Source organism: Equus caballus, chromosome 3 (genome assembly GCF_041296265.1).
Source record: "Equus caballus isolate H_3958 breed thoroughbred chromosome 3, TB-T2T, whole genome shotgun sequence".
NCBI classification, from domain to species: domain Eukaryota; kingdom Metazoa; phylum Chordata; class Mammalia; order Perissodactyla; family Equidae; genus Equus; species Equus caballus.
The window spans coordinates 68025213-68039752 of NC_091686.1; the positions used below are offsets into that span (position 1 = coordinate 68025213).

General features: G+C 38.0%; 1 protein-coding gene across 4 annotated transcripts in view; it reads right to left on the minus strand.

Annotated features, from left to right (window-relative positions):
- LOC100146271 (alpha-fetoprotein) overlaps positions 1-7151 on the minus strand; it is a 57693-nt gene extending 50542 nt beyond the window's left edge. For 2 of the 4 annotated variants that reach the window (XM_070262355.1, XM_070262354.1), the window contains exons 1-4: positions 7032-7145; positions 5641-5692; positions 5361-5502; positions 3615-3826 (exon numbers count right to left, since the gene is read on the minus strand). In XM_070262355.1, coding sequence (XP_070118456.1) covers positions 3615-3826; positions 5361-5502; positions 5641-5692; positions 7032-7116 — 491 coding nt within the window. In that variant the 5' untranslated portion in view covers positions 7117-7145. Of the gene's footprint in view, positions 1-3614; positions 3827-5360; positions 5503-5640; positions 5693-7031 lie in introns of all 4 variants that reach the window. The other 2 variants (XM_070262357.1, XM_070262356.1) reach the window with 1 other exon arrangement.
- Positions 7152-14540: the final 7389 nt, after the last annotated feature.

Sequence of the window (14540 nt, forward strand, 5' to 3'; positions counted from 1 at the left end):
TGGACGCCGGGGCAAGGTGGAGGGAGAGGGGAAAGGACTGGGAGCGGGAACACCCTGAGTACTGAGTCAGAGTGCAGAAAATTCTCCTCTGGTTTCTCCCTCTGTCGCCCCATAAGGAAGTCTTAGCAGAGGCACCTGAGGAAGGTCTCCGCCTGGGGTCCCCTCTGAAGAGGCCTCCGAATGCAGGCACCTGGGCTGGGAATGCAGCTGTGTGTAGGAGCCTATCAAGCCAGGGGGCCTGAGTCATGGACTGTGACGCCTTAGGAGAATGCAGTACATTGGCTGTGCACCACTTGTGGTGTGTGAAGGGCAGCTTTCCCCTGTGAGACTTGTCATCTGTAATTGCTTATGGTCAGGCCTAACATAAAAAAAATAAAATCCCATAGGTTTTCAGCCCAGAACAGGACTCCTCAAAATTCACCCAAGAGAACCACCCAGTTTAGACTGTGATATGAACAACAAATAAATCTTTACTGAATTAGGTCACTGAAGCTTTAGGATTTACTTTTTACCACAGCCTAGCCTAGTCTACCCTGATTATTACAATATTGTCCCTCATGAAAGTTTAGGATGTAATGTATACAAAGTAGGCCTAGGTCACCAGAAAAATGGCCCTGGTTCTCAACATTAAAGGGATAATAGAGGAAGTGATAGATAAAGAACAGGGACTTGGTTCATGTTTTGATACCTTCCTCCCACCCCATTTCCTTGGATGATACATAAATCTTTACTCCTCCAACTTCCCTACCTCCCATTCTACTTGAGATGCCAACTGAGGGTACAATTGTAGCAGCCAATGAAGTCTAGTCGAAGGACAAGTTTGCCACTGCTGCCTTCCCTGTAATCATTGAAAAAAACAGTTCTGTCTCATGAAAAATGGCCAAGGAATACCCCAGTTCTACAGAATCTAGAAAACCCAATCACACCAAAGAAAGTGGCTAGAGTTTCTGGAGTCAGGAACTATATCCATATGTAACTTCGTCAGAAGAGTATTTCTTGCTGCTTTCTGAAGGTTAGAGCCAGATACAGAATAATGGTGCCATGATGCAAGAAGAGAGATTTTGCAGGAGACCTGAGGCACTAACTAAACGTCAGTAGAGACCTTATCTAACAACTGGTACGTGTAGCAATCCTGCGGTAACATTTCCTTTTGATTATAAGTAAGAAATCTTTTCTCATTGGTGAGTGATTGAGGTCATGGACATTTGAGTTGTTTACCAAATATTTCTGGCTCCTCTCCTTCCAGGCAAATGGTAGGATTACACATTCCCACCCCCTCCAAGGCGGCCATGACAATGTAACTTGCTTTGTTTACTGATACGTGAGTAGAAACAATGAGTGTTATTGCCAAATAGAAGCCTAAGGGGCAATGCATGATTTACCATCATCCCCTCCCCTCACCACAGTAATCAAGGAGGCGGGTATTGAGACCGGGTCTCTGTCAGCCTGGGTCCCTAAGTGACTACCATAAGCAGACCTCCTATATTGGACAAATAGCATGAGGGAAAAATAAAACTTTTGTTGTATTAAGCTGCCAAAAATTGGAGGTAATTTGCTACCACAGTGAAATTTAGCCTATCCTGAGATTATTACTTTTGTTTTTTAAAAACCTATAAAAGGAAAAGTCATCTACAAGCCATGGAGTGGGGAAAGTAGGTCAAATACTAGAAGTGAACCTCATTCATTCTCAACTGGACAAGACTTAGAAAATGTAAATCAACGCTTTGCAGAAAACCCTCCTCTTCACTCTCATCAAGGGGCCCCAAACCTGACCCTTGGAAGTTCAGTCAGTAGGTTTGTATCATCAGTTTCCCAAGCCCAAATGGTAGAAATAGAACAGCAGGACTGATTTTATCAACATACACCTACCTCCCAAGAGAAGGCAAAATTCTTGATCAATGTGAAATTTCACTGGAGCCGTTCAATACTTCTGCTCTCTATTGGGTACTCTGCTGAATTAAGAGTTCATTTTGTGCTACAGTAACTTAGTTCCCTTAGAGAGTATTCAACATGAGCCAACCTAATTTCAAATCTCCAAAGGCAAAGTTTAACTTAGTATAAAGAAAAGCTTCCTAATAATTAGAGCCATTTAAAAGATGGAATGTCCCTATTGTAAGGTAACAGGGGGTCACACTTGGTTGGAAGTTGGATACTAAAGTCTTACAATGATCAAAACTGTTATTGAAAATTCCTTAGAGAATCCAAAGGCACAGTGACTATGGTTTTGCATCTATATACTATGCCATCTTTTGATAAGTCCAAAATACCTGACTTTTCCTCGAGCTTTGATATTAAGAGTTACGCTTTCCTCAGAAGTGAATCAAGTTGTTGGCTTATAATTATAAGGCAAATAGTCAGAAAATTATTTTTCCTTTTAATATTTATAGTTGTATGCACATAAGTTAAAATTAGCATGTAAAATAACTCCTTAATACTGACTTCATTGTAAATGTTCAAGAAGAGATTAGATTCACTGCTTGACTATTGATTAGATTTTGTAATCTCTGAGTGTTCAACCCAAACCTGGCTCTAGAATTCTCACCTAGAGTGGATAGCACTACAGTAAATAGGTAGCCAAGCTCATATTTTGGTTCCCATACAGTTGCCACTAACGTCAGACAAGTTGGAGCCTGCCAAATTCCCTGTCCCTTAGTACTTTCTCCCTCAGTGGCTGGGCCGCTTAATTCCTTCTTGAAGGCTCAGTAATTACTGGGGCAATTCTGCCCCTGCGTGGGTGAATTAAAGGAGTTTATGTTATTCAGCATCAAGACACCCTGTCTGCTCATTCGTCTCTGGTCTAGAGTTTCGTGTCTAAAATCTGAACTCAAATGACCACCATGCTCCTTGCACTCCAGATCCAGCAGTTAGATCTTTGCCATATTCCTCCTGTCTGAGCCTGTTCTCAGTAAGATGGCAAGAACTGCATTCCTCGAGAACTGAAGACTTGGATTTCTCTTGTCATTTCTATCTCTCTAGGTATTAGTTTCCTGCCTCTAAACCCCAGCCATGTGCTCGCATCCCACTCTCAACAAATAGACTTCTATACTAACTAAGAAACGAAAACGTGAGCTTGCCTACCCATTTGCCATAGTGCTATCCACGCCAGGTGGGCACTATAGAATCAGAAATCTTGAGTAGAAAACTCATCTCTGTCTAACCTACAATTGTCACTTATTCCTAGGTTCACAATGACAGACTATCCCCATGCCATCAGACACCCCTCCAGCTATTCCTTGATGAACCTCCCTAATGACAGCCCCTTGTCAGAGCTATTAGTTACTCTCTGTCCCCAGTACTCTGTTTGGTACACTTTGCCTTCTTGACAGCACCTTTCAATCATTTGCCGCTGGTCTGACTAATCTAACCTCTAAGGAGATGAGACCTCTACAGGTCTTAGTCATTTTTAATGTTTCATAGCCCAGACATTTCCTGTTGGGTTCTCTAAGATCATAATTGTCATTCTGAGGGAAAAATTACATATTTTCGTTCAAATTTTCACTTTAATTTCATATACTAAAGCATTGTGTTTTTAGAGGCTCCCACATAAAAAAGATCTGTCTTCAAATTTGGAAAATATTCTTCTTCAGAGACAACGGCAAGGAGAAACGGCTTACCTCTCCTTCACTGGCATTCGATTCTCTTTGTCCATCTCACAGATCTGCTCAGGATTTGGAATTTGGAACATATCACTGTAACCTGCATCATCTTTTTTGTACAACAGGAAGCACTTTTGTCTTTCTGTGTTATTTACATTGCAACAATCAGAAAACATATGTTTGTCAGCCATTCCTTGGTTTTTACAAATATTCTCTAGGAAGGTAGTCATCTGTAGGAGGAAATAAGAACTCAGAGGGAAAGCATGTTGGCCTACATTCCTAGCCACAGGAAAGTTAAGGAATTTTTATTAAGAAAAGTCATCTGAGTGCATAATAACTTTGTATGTCCCTGGACATAGCTTTTTTGAGCAGAAACCTTTTTGGTTTTTAAGTCTACATTCCCACGTGTTGCACATTGACCCAATGGAATTTATCATTCTCCTCTTTCCTATGCAATTGCTTCATTTCCATACAGTTGAGAGGTATTAAAATAAAACATAAACCAACATGTCCAGGGCCTAAAGAAATCAAGGTATTTTTAATGAGAACCATCCACCAAGAATTAGATGGTAATTTGTTTTCCTTGCTTCCAAATTGTTTTTGGTTTGGTTACCATGGGAACTTATTTTAATAATAGAACTCTGAGACAACGTGTATTCAGTGTCAAATAGTCAAACGGAAATGTAATAATCCAGTTTTCAAATACCTTTGAGTGGCAGTAAATGTGTGGGATGCTGTAAACTTCGAATGACACATGTTTCCAGATTTGGGGGATAAGGGCAGAAAAAGGTCATCTTTTGAAGTGGAAATATGAAGGAATCACTATAAATAAGTGAGAATAGCTATTGGCAAAAGTACTTCATTTAAAATGTGTTTCTAATTAGACTGATGATTTTTCTGTCTACTAAAAGTCTAGTAAAAGACAGGTAGGTTTTAGCCCCAAGAAGATGGAGTAAAAAAATCTATAAATAAAGAAGAAAACTACTCATTTGTATTTTCAGTTGTTTGGCATGAGAATAATTCATCCCAAAATATGTAAGTTGTAAGAATATGTTAGTGTTTATCAAGAATTTGCTAATCACGGAACAGACATACTTTATAAGAGACAACAGTAACTCCCAAGATTTTCCACTAACTGGGAAAAAGAGCCTATAATAATATTCACTCCTTTCTTCTTTTTCATATTCTCTTAGAAACCTTTTCAAATTAGTACTTTAATTTCCCAGGAAACTTTATATGAAGATGTCAGACAATAGTATTCTAGTGACAGAGGCAGAGCAGACAACTTAAATGAACAAATTGGCATTCTAGGTTATAATTCATTCTCTTGAGTGTTTGGATCTGAAAGTCTGGTCTCCCAGGGATGAACTGATTAACTGTAGGTTTATAAACCTACAAAGATTATAGCTTGAGAGTGACTCATGTACATATTGCTACCTTAAAATCCTCTGCTTAATTATTCAACCATTTCCCCTCGTAACAACATCTTTTGGTTGTAATTTCCTTTCTTAAAAAATAGAGGAAGGGGCCAGCCCGCAGCTGAGTGATTAAAGTTCTGCACACTCTGCTTCAGTGACCCAGGTTTGTGAGTTCAGATCCCGGCAGGGACCTACTCCATTTGTCAGTCATGCTGTGGAGGCATCCCACATATAAAAACTGGAGGAAGATTGGTGCAGATATTAGCTCAGGGCTAATCTTCCTTACCAAAAAAAAAAAAAAGAGAGAGAGAGAGAAAGAGGAAAAGGCAGAACATGATTCACCTACCAACTGGTGAAAGCATTCTGAAGATGACTCACGTGGCTGGAGGCTCTTGCACTTCTCTGTGAGATCTACCAGCTCCTTAACTACGGTTTGTACTTCTTCATAAGTTGATTTCTGAAGAAACTGAGCAACCATAATGCTAGTGCTGAAACATGACACTGTGTGAGTGTTAAAGACAGAAGCAAATCCTGTCATCTGTCACCCTTTTTATATCACTGTCCCACCCCCAAAAGAATTAATGCTTTCAAATTCCAGACAAAAGGATATTGATAATAAAACTCACATGTCTCTTAAGTTTTCCTCCAGATTATTCTGGCTTTTAATATTCTGCATGGCTGAAAAAAAAAATAACATTTCATTTGTATAAAAGGAAATTTTCCAAAATGAAATCCCCCTTTGCAATTCTGAAATCTACATTTATTCACTCACAAATTTCCAGATCTATTTTTATTTACCATCATAAATTAGAACAAATTACCAGAATATATCTTCACTTGTATTTTAACTGTATTATGGAATGACCTATTTCTATTCAACCATATTGGATAGTCAAAATCTATCATTGGCCTACAAATAAGTTGCACATATTTGTGTTGACACTTCTGAATTAATTAAACTTGGTTATTTCACTCTTTACATTAGACGTTACTGACACACCCAAGGAATATTAAGAAAATTAAATTTTAGCATAGAGAACAAAAGTATAAACATTAACATTTTGCCAGGTTTAATTTGGCAAAGACAGTGTCTCTCACATCTTGGATTTGCTCATCATCTTCATCTTCTTCATCACCTCCACTCAATACATATTCTCCACTGAAAACAATGTCTTCTTTCCTATATTAATAGCTTCTAAAGAGCTTGGCAGCTCCGTATTAAGTAGAGAAACCATTATTGGGCCAGCCAATGGTGTAGTGGTTAAGTTCATGCACTCTGCTTTGGCAGCCCAGGGTTCGCAGGTTCAGATCCCGGGTGTGGACCTCGCACCACTTGTCAAGCCACACTGTGGCGGCGTCCCACATAAAGTGGAGGCAGATTGGCACAGATGTCAGCTCAGGGCCAATCTTCCTCAAGCAAAAAGAGGAAGATTGGCAACAGATGTTAGCTCAGTGCCAATCTTCCTCACACAAAAAAGAAACAATTATTGTTCACTAAGGCTTAGGAAACAGCTATTCTGAGTTCAACTTCTAGCTCTGTACTCAATGAGGCTTTGGGAAAATAACAAGGTCTCTTCAGTTTCTGCTTTTCTGTCTATAAAATGCAAATAAGTTCCACTAGATTAGGTGGTTGTTAGGATTAAATGAAAGCACATGTATGAAGCACTGAGCACAATGCCTGGCACATAATAGGTACTAAATAATGTAGCTCATAATACTGTTCCTGCTACTATAAACTACTGTTCCTCTATCTAAAATCACTTATCCAATTTCAAATACAGGTTTGAAATGGATCAGTCTCTCACCTAGAGCAGAAGGAGAGCTTGCTACCTGTGTTACTTCAATATGTTAGCTCTCTTTCTGTGTCCATTCCACAACTTAATTTCTAACAATTTTCAATGTATCTATTGACAGTGATGACCACTGAGAAAGATATGCCTTTCTGATACATGTTAGCGGTCATTATACCTTACCTCTTGGCACATAAGATGTATAGATTATAAATAGAATTCCCTACCTCCATCTAGTAAAATTCTCTGAAGAGTTTGACATTTAATGTAGCTGAAGAAAATAAGAAAAGATATGAGTCTAACAGTCTTCATTATCTCAGATGAACCTTTATTGAAGGTGTTCTATCATTTGAGAGAATTGAAGGATCCTCTTATATTATTTTCAAGTAATTACTATTAATAATTAACCTTTTTCTAGTGAATATTTTTTCCAGGCCACTATGACTCATAAAATTAAAGAAATTCATGACAATGAAAAGATATTGCTGATGGATAGCATTCATTAATGAATGTTGGATTTTAAAATGAGTCACATCAACCCTACTTGTTTTTTCAAGGTTATACCAAGTAGCCCTTGTAATAATCAATAAACACTTCTGGTAAATATCTAATTTCCTGGAAATGCATGTTGACCTGTACAAAGTCCTAAAGTGGCAAGGGAGAAGGTAAACATGTACTACCCCAGATTCAAATAAATGATTAGGGCCCCGCTTCCACTGCTGGGTTCATTTTCAAGCCCCTGGAGAAGGTGAGGAGCACAGGCCTTGGGAGCACACCCACAGGCACGGGTTGAATGTATTGAGTGCTTACTGTGGGTCTGGCACTTCATATGAATATATTTGGGTAGCAAAATTCTCATTTCTTGATTTAATGTCTTAAAAAATTAAGACGGGGTCATATAATTTCCTCATAGACCCACAGGTAGAAATTCAGGTCTGTATGACTTCAGAGCCCACACCACCCAAGAACTAGCATTAAAAGCTAGGGTCCCAACCTTCCTCAGCTATTGTCTGCTTTGTCTATCATCCTGTCCTGGGTCTAGGGAAGGGAAGAGGTAGTTACTGATTAAACGTAAAGTCTAAGGTACGTGTAAAGTCCAAAATTTGGGGAAATGGGAGATCACTGGATACTCCTTTAACCATTCCTGTCCTGTTTCCTCATTTATAAATGGAGGGTTATTTGGATTGGGGACACATTGGCTTATGATAAAGAATATAAATGCCCTGTGGGATAGAAGCCAGGATAAGCAAAGGGAAGATCATCTTTGGCAGGTTTTCATCATCCTTTTCAGTGTTTTCCAAACAGTCTGGAAGTTTCCAAGTCTTGGCTATGATAATAATGCCACAATTAACACAGGGTGCATATATCTTTATGCACTGGTGTTTTCATGTTCTTTGGATAAATACCCAGCAGTGGAATAGCTGGATCATATGGAAGATCTATTCTCAATTTTTGAGGAATCTCCATACTGTTTTCCATAGTGGCTGCACCAGTTTGCACTCCCACCAGCAGGATATGAGGGCTCCTTTTCCTCCATATCCTCTCCAACATGTTATTTCTTGTCTTGTCAACTATAGCCATTCTGACAGGCATGAGGTGATAGCTCATTTTAGTTTTGATTTGCATTTCCCTAATAATTAGTGATGTTGAACATCTTTTTGTGTGCCTGTTGGCTATCTGTATATCTTCTTTGGAAAACTGTCTTTTCAGATCTTTTGCCCATTTTTTAATTGAGTTGTGAGTTTTTTGGTTGTTGAGATGTTCAAATTCCTTACATATTTTGGATATTAACTCATCAGATATATGGATTTCAAATATCTTCTACCAATTCTTAGGTTGTCTTTTCATTTTCTTGATGGTTTCACTTGCTGTGCAGAAGTTTTTTACTTTGATGTAGTCCCATTTGTTTACTTTTTCTATTATTTCCCTTGCCTGGTCAGACATGGTATTTAAAAATATGCTGCTAAGATTGATGTCAAAGAAAGTACAACCTATGTTTTCTTTTAGAAATTTTATGATTTCAGGTCTTACATTCAAGTATTTCATCCATTTAGAGTTAATTTTTGTGTATGGTGTAAGATAATGGTCTACTTTCATTTTCTTGCATGTGGCTGTTCAGTTTCCCCAAGACCATTTATTGAAGAGACTTTCCTTTCTCCATTGTATGTTCTTGGCTCCCTTGTTGAAAATTATCTGTCCATAGATCTGTGGGTTTATTTCTGGGCTCTTGATTCTGTTCCATTGATCAATTTGTCTGTTTTTGTGATAGTACCATGCCATTTTGATTACTATGTCTTTGCAGTATATTTTGAAATCAGAGAGTGTGATACCTCCGGCTTTGTTCTTTTTTCTCAGGATTCTTTTAGCTATTTGGGGTCTTTTGTTGTTCCATATAAATTTTAGGATTCTTTGTTCTACTTCTGTGACAAATGTCATTGGAACTTTGATGGGAATCTCGTTGAATCTGTAGATTGCTTTGGGAAGTATGGACATTTGAACTACGTAATTCTTCCAACCCAAGAGCACGGAATATATTTCCATTTCTCTGTGTCTTCTTCAATTTCTTTCAACAATGTTTTGTAGGTTTCAGTGTACAAGTGTTTCACCTCTTTGATTAAATTTATTTCCAGGTATTTTATTCTTTTTGTTGCAAATGTAAATGGTATTGTATCCTTAATTTCCCTTTCGGCTACTTCATTGTTACTGTATAGAAACACAAGTGATTTTTATAGGTAGATTTTTTATCCTGCAACTTTACCATATTCATTTATTATTTCTAAAAGTTTTTTGGTGGATTCTTTAGGGTTTTCTATATATAAAATCATGTCATCTGCAAATAGTGACAGTTTCACATCTTCCTTTCCAATTTGGATCCATTTTCTTTCTTTTTCTTGCCTGATTGCTTGGATAGGACTTTCAATACTATGTTAAATAGGAGTGGCAAAAGTGGGCATCCTTGTCTGGTTCCTGTTCTTAGAAAGATAGCTTTCAGTTTTTCTCCATTGAGTATGATATTAGCTGTGGGTTTGTCATATATGACCTTTATTATGTTGAGGTACTTTCCTCCTATACCCATTTTATTCAGTTTTTGTCATAAATGGATGCTGTGTCTTGTCAAATGCTTGCTCTGCAACGTTTGAGATGATCATGTGATTTTTATTCTTCATTTTGTTAATGTGGTGTATCACGTTGATCGATTTGAAGACATTGAATCATCCCTGCATCCCTGGAATAAATCCCACTTGATCATGGTGTATGATCTTTTTGATGTATTTTTGCATTCGATTTGCTAGTATTTGGTTGAAGATTTTTACATCAATGTTCTTCAGTGATATTGGCCTGTAATTTTCTTTCTTTGTGTTGTCCTTGTTTGGCTTTGCAATCAGGGTGATGTTGGCCTCATAGAGTGAGTTAGGAAACTTCCCCTTCTCTTCAATTTTGTGGAGAAGTTTGAGAAGGATAGGTAATAAGTCTTCTTTGAATGTGTGGTAGAATCCACCAAGGAAGCCCTCTGGTTTTGGGGGAAGTTTTTCATTACTGTTTTGATCTTCGTACTGGCAATTAGTCTACTCAAATTCTCTATTTCTTCTTGATTCAGTTTTGGAAGGTTGTATGATTCTAAGAACTTATCCATTTCTTCTAGATTATCCAATTTATTGACATATAGCTTTTCATAGTATTCTCTTATAATCTTTTGTATTTCTGAGGTGTCTGTTGTAATTGATCCTCTTTCATTTCTGATATTTTACTTGAGGCTTCTCTCCTTTTTTTCTTGGAGAGTCTACCTAAAGATTTGTCAATTTTGTTTATCTTTTCAAAGAACCAGATGTTAGTTTCATTGATTTTTTTCTATTGCTTTTTTAGTGTCTGTTTCATTTTTTCTGCTTTGATTTTTATTATTTCTTTCCTTCTACTGCTTTTGGGCTTTTTCTTCTTTTTCCAGTTCCTTTAGGTGCACTGTTAGATTGTTTATTTGAGATTTTTCTTGTTTGTTAAGGTAGCCCTGTGTTGCTATAAGCCCTGTGTTGTTCCTTTTTAGAACTGCTTTTGCTGTATTCCACAAATTTTGGCATGTCGTATTTTCATTTTCATTTGTCTCCAGGTATGTTTTGATTTCTCCTTTTATTTCTTCATTGACCCGATCATTGTTCAGTGATATTTTGCTTAATCTCCACATATTTGTGGCTTTTCCAATTTTCCTCCTATATTTGATTTCTAGTTTCATACAGTTGTAGTCAGAAAAGATGCTTGGTATTATTTCAATCTTCTTAAATTCATTGAGTCTTGTTTTGTGGCCTAATATGTGATCTATCCTGGAGAATGTTCCATGTGCATTTGAAAAGAATGTGTATTCTGCGGTTTTTGGTTGGAATATTCTGTATATATCTACTAAGTTCATCTGATCTAATGCATCATGTAAGGCCAGTGTTTCCTTATTGATCTTCCACTTGGATGATCTACACGTTGGTGTAAGTGGAATATTAAAGTCCTCTGCTATTATTGTGTCACTATTTGTCCTCTTTGTCTTTTAATAATTGCTTTATATATTTAGGTGCTCCTAGCTTGGGTGCATAGATATTTACAAGAATTATATCCTCTTCTTGGATTGTTCCCTTTATCATTATGTAGTGCCCTTCTTTGTCTCTTGTTACAGTTTTTGCTTGAAAGTCTATTTTGTCTGGGGTAAGTATTGCTACCCCAGCTTTCTTTTCATTGCCATTTTCTTGGAGTATCTTTTTCCATCCCTTTACTCTCAGTTTGTGTGTGTCCTTAGGTCGAAGTGTGTCTCTTGTCTCCAGCATATGCATGGGTTTTATTTTTTTATCTAATTGGCTACCCTGTGCTTTTTGATTGAAGCATTTAGTCCATTGACATTTAAAGTAGCTGTTGATAAGAATGTACTTATTGCCATTTTGTTACATTTTTCTGGGTGTAACAGTAGTTCTTCTCTGTTCCTTTCTTCTCTTGCTCTCTTCCCTTGTGCTTTGTTGGCTTTCTTTAGTATCATCCTTTCTCTTAATTTTTTGTGTATTCATTAGAGGTTTCTGGTTTGTGATTACCATGAGGTTCATATATAATAAACTGCATATATAGAAAACTATATTAAGTTGATGATCTCTTAAGTTTGACCTCTTGCTAAAAACTCTATTCTTTTGATCCCTTCCTCCCACACTTTATGTGTTTGATATCATATTTAACCTCTGTTTGTGCTTGTGTATCCATTCCACTCCTGTCATAGAAATAGATAATTTTAGTACTTTTGTCTTTTGACCTTCATATTAGCTTCATAGGTATTTGATCTGCTGCCTTTACTGTATATTTCCCTGTCAGTGATTTTATTGGTTGGGGGGGTGGGGGAGTTGGGTCATTTTCTTACTCCCATATGTGGTCTTTTCTTTTCCACTTAAGTTCCTTTAGCATTTCTTGTAAGGCTCGTTTATTGGTGATGAACTCCTTTAGTTTTTGCTCGTTTGGAAAACTCTATCTCTCCTTCAATTCTGAATGATAACCTTGCCAGACAGAGTATTCTTGGATGTAGGGTTTTTCCTTTCAGCACTTTAAATATATCATGTTATTCCCTTCTAGCTTGTAAGGTTTCAGCTGAGAAGTTAGCTGATAGCCTTATGGCGTTTCCTTTGTATGTAACTTGTTGCCTTCTCTTTTGTAGCTTTTAGGATTCTCTCTTTATCTTTAATTTTTGACATTTTAATTATAATGTGTCTTGGTGTGGGCCTCTTTTGAGTTTATCTTGTTTGGTGCCGTCTGTGCTTCCTGTACTTGGTTGTCTGTTTCCCTCCTTAGGTTAGGAAAGTTTCAGCTATTATTTCTTTGAATAGATTCTCTGCCCCTTTGCCTCTCTCTTCTCCTTCTGGGACATCTATAATATGGATGTTAGTGCACTTGATATTGTCCCAGAGTTCCCTTAGACTGTCCTCATTCTTTTTAATTCTTTTTCCTTTTATCTGTTCAGCTTGGGTGGTTTCCTCTAGTCTTTCATCCAGCTCACTGATCCATTCTTCTATATCATCTACTCTGCTATTGATTCCCTCTAGTGAGTTTTTCATTTCCGGTATTGTATTCTTCATTTCTGATTGGTTCTTTTTTATATTTTCCAATTCTTTGTTGACGTTCTCACTGAATTCATCCATTCTTCTCCCAAGATCAGTGAACATCCTTACAAATATTAGTTTGTATTCTTTATCAGGTAGATTGTTTATCTCTGCTTCATTTCATTCCTTTTCTGAGGATTTATCCTGTTCCTTTATTTGCAACATATTCCTTTGTCTCCTCATTTTGCTTCTTTCTCTGTGCTTATATCTCCATATTAGGTAGGTCAACTATGTCTCCCAATCTTAGGGAGGTGGCCTTATGTAAGAGATGCCTTATGAGGCCCAGCAGAGTGCTTCCCTCTCATCACCAGGTCCAAATGTTCCAGGAGTGTCCCCTGTGTGGGCTACATGTGTCCTTCTGTTGTGGCAGGGTTGCTCTTGCTGCAGGTGCACAAGGAGGCTAGGCTATCCCCCTGGCCTGCTGGTTGTAATACTCAGCTGTGTGTGGCTGCTGTGGTCCCTTCAGTCACTTTATTGGGTGAGGAGGAGCCCCAGCACAGTTGGCTACAAGGTCTAATAGCATACTCCTGTTGTAGTTTTTCTATTAAATGAGTAGGCCCCCAGCATGCCTGGTTGCTAGACTCAGGGGCTTACAATTGCTGTAGGCCTCTGGCCTGCAAGGCTGTTGTCAGCTCTCTCAGTAGCGAAACTGGGTGGGGCATACCCTAGGCATGGCAGCACACAATTTTTTTAGGTTTTGGGAGGTGGGGCTGATCTCCTATGTGGCTCTTTGAGAAACACAAGTCCACTGCAGCTGACAGAGGCTTATTATCTTTACAAACATCTCTAATACTAGAAAATTCTTCCTGCATAGAGTCCAGGAGTTCTGTTCTATTCATGGGTATGCGTTCTGTTTGAGCAATATAGAGTAAGTATACTTGTCCTTGCTGCAAATCCTCCCTTTCCAGAAAAAAAGGTCTTTTGAATAAACCATTCTTCTCCCTCCTTTCCTCACATTGCACTGGTTACCTGCTTTTGTTGGTGCGTTCTCTAGCACATCAGCAGAGAGAGAGCTGTGTGGCAGTTTCCCTTGTGATAACAGAGTCTTGGTGATGGCAGCACATTCCTGGATCTCTGGTTTTGTATCTGCTGCTCTTGGCACAGTATTGGGTGCATAACAGAATCCACTATTAGGCACTAAATTGAATTAGCTCTCTGTGCTCTGTTTCACTTCTGTTTGCTAAATCTATTATCCATTATTTAAGTAAAACTTTCTTCCTTGTTATCCTCATTAGTAAATGAGAATATCTGGAGAAATGGTAAAAGGACAAAATAGCTTCAAGAATTAAATATCTATTACCTGCTGGACTATTATATTGGGTACTTTATTGTATTGAGTACCTACCTTTTATATTGGGTACTTTATTTAGTAATTTAATACATTTCTCCAAAGTCTTTTTGATGTGGAGATTATTCTCCCATCTTACACAAAGAAAGGGAGGTTTTAGATTGTAAGGAACTTGTCTGAGGCCATACAGCAGGTTAATAGCATTAGGAATTAGTAGGAATTAGAAGTCCTCCACCCTCTTCTCATCCTGCTTCTTCAGCTTAGATTGAGTGCCTGTGTAATATGCACCCACAGCAGGGGCCTTTTACCATCCTGCACCCGTGACATCGTATGTGATG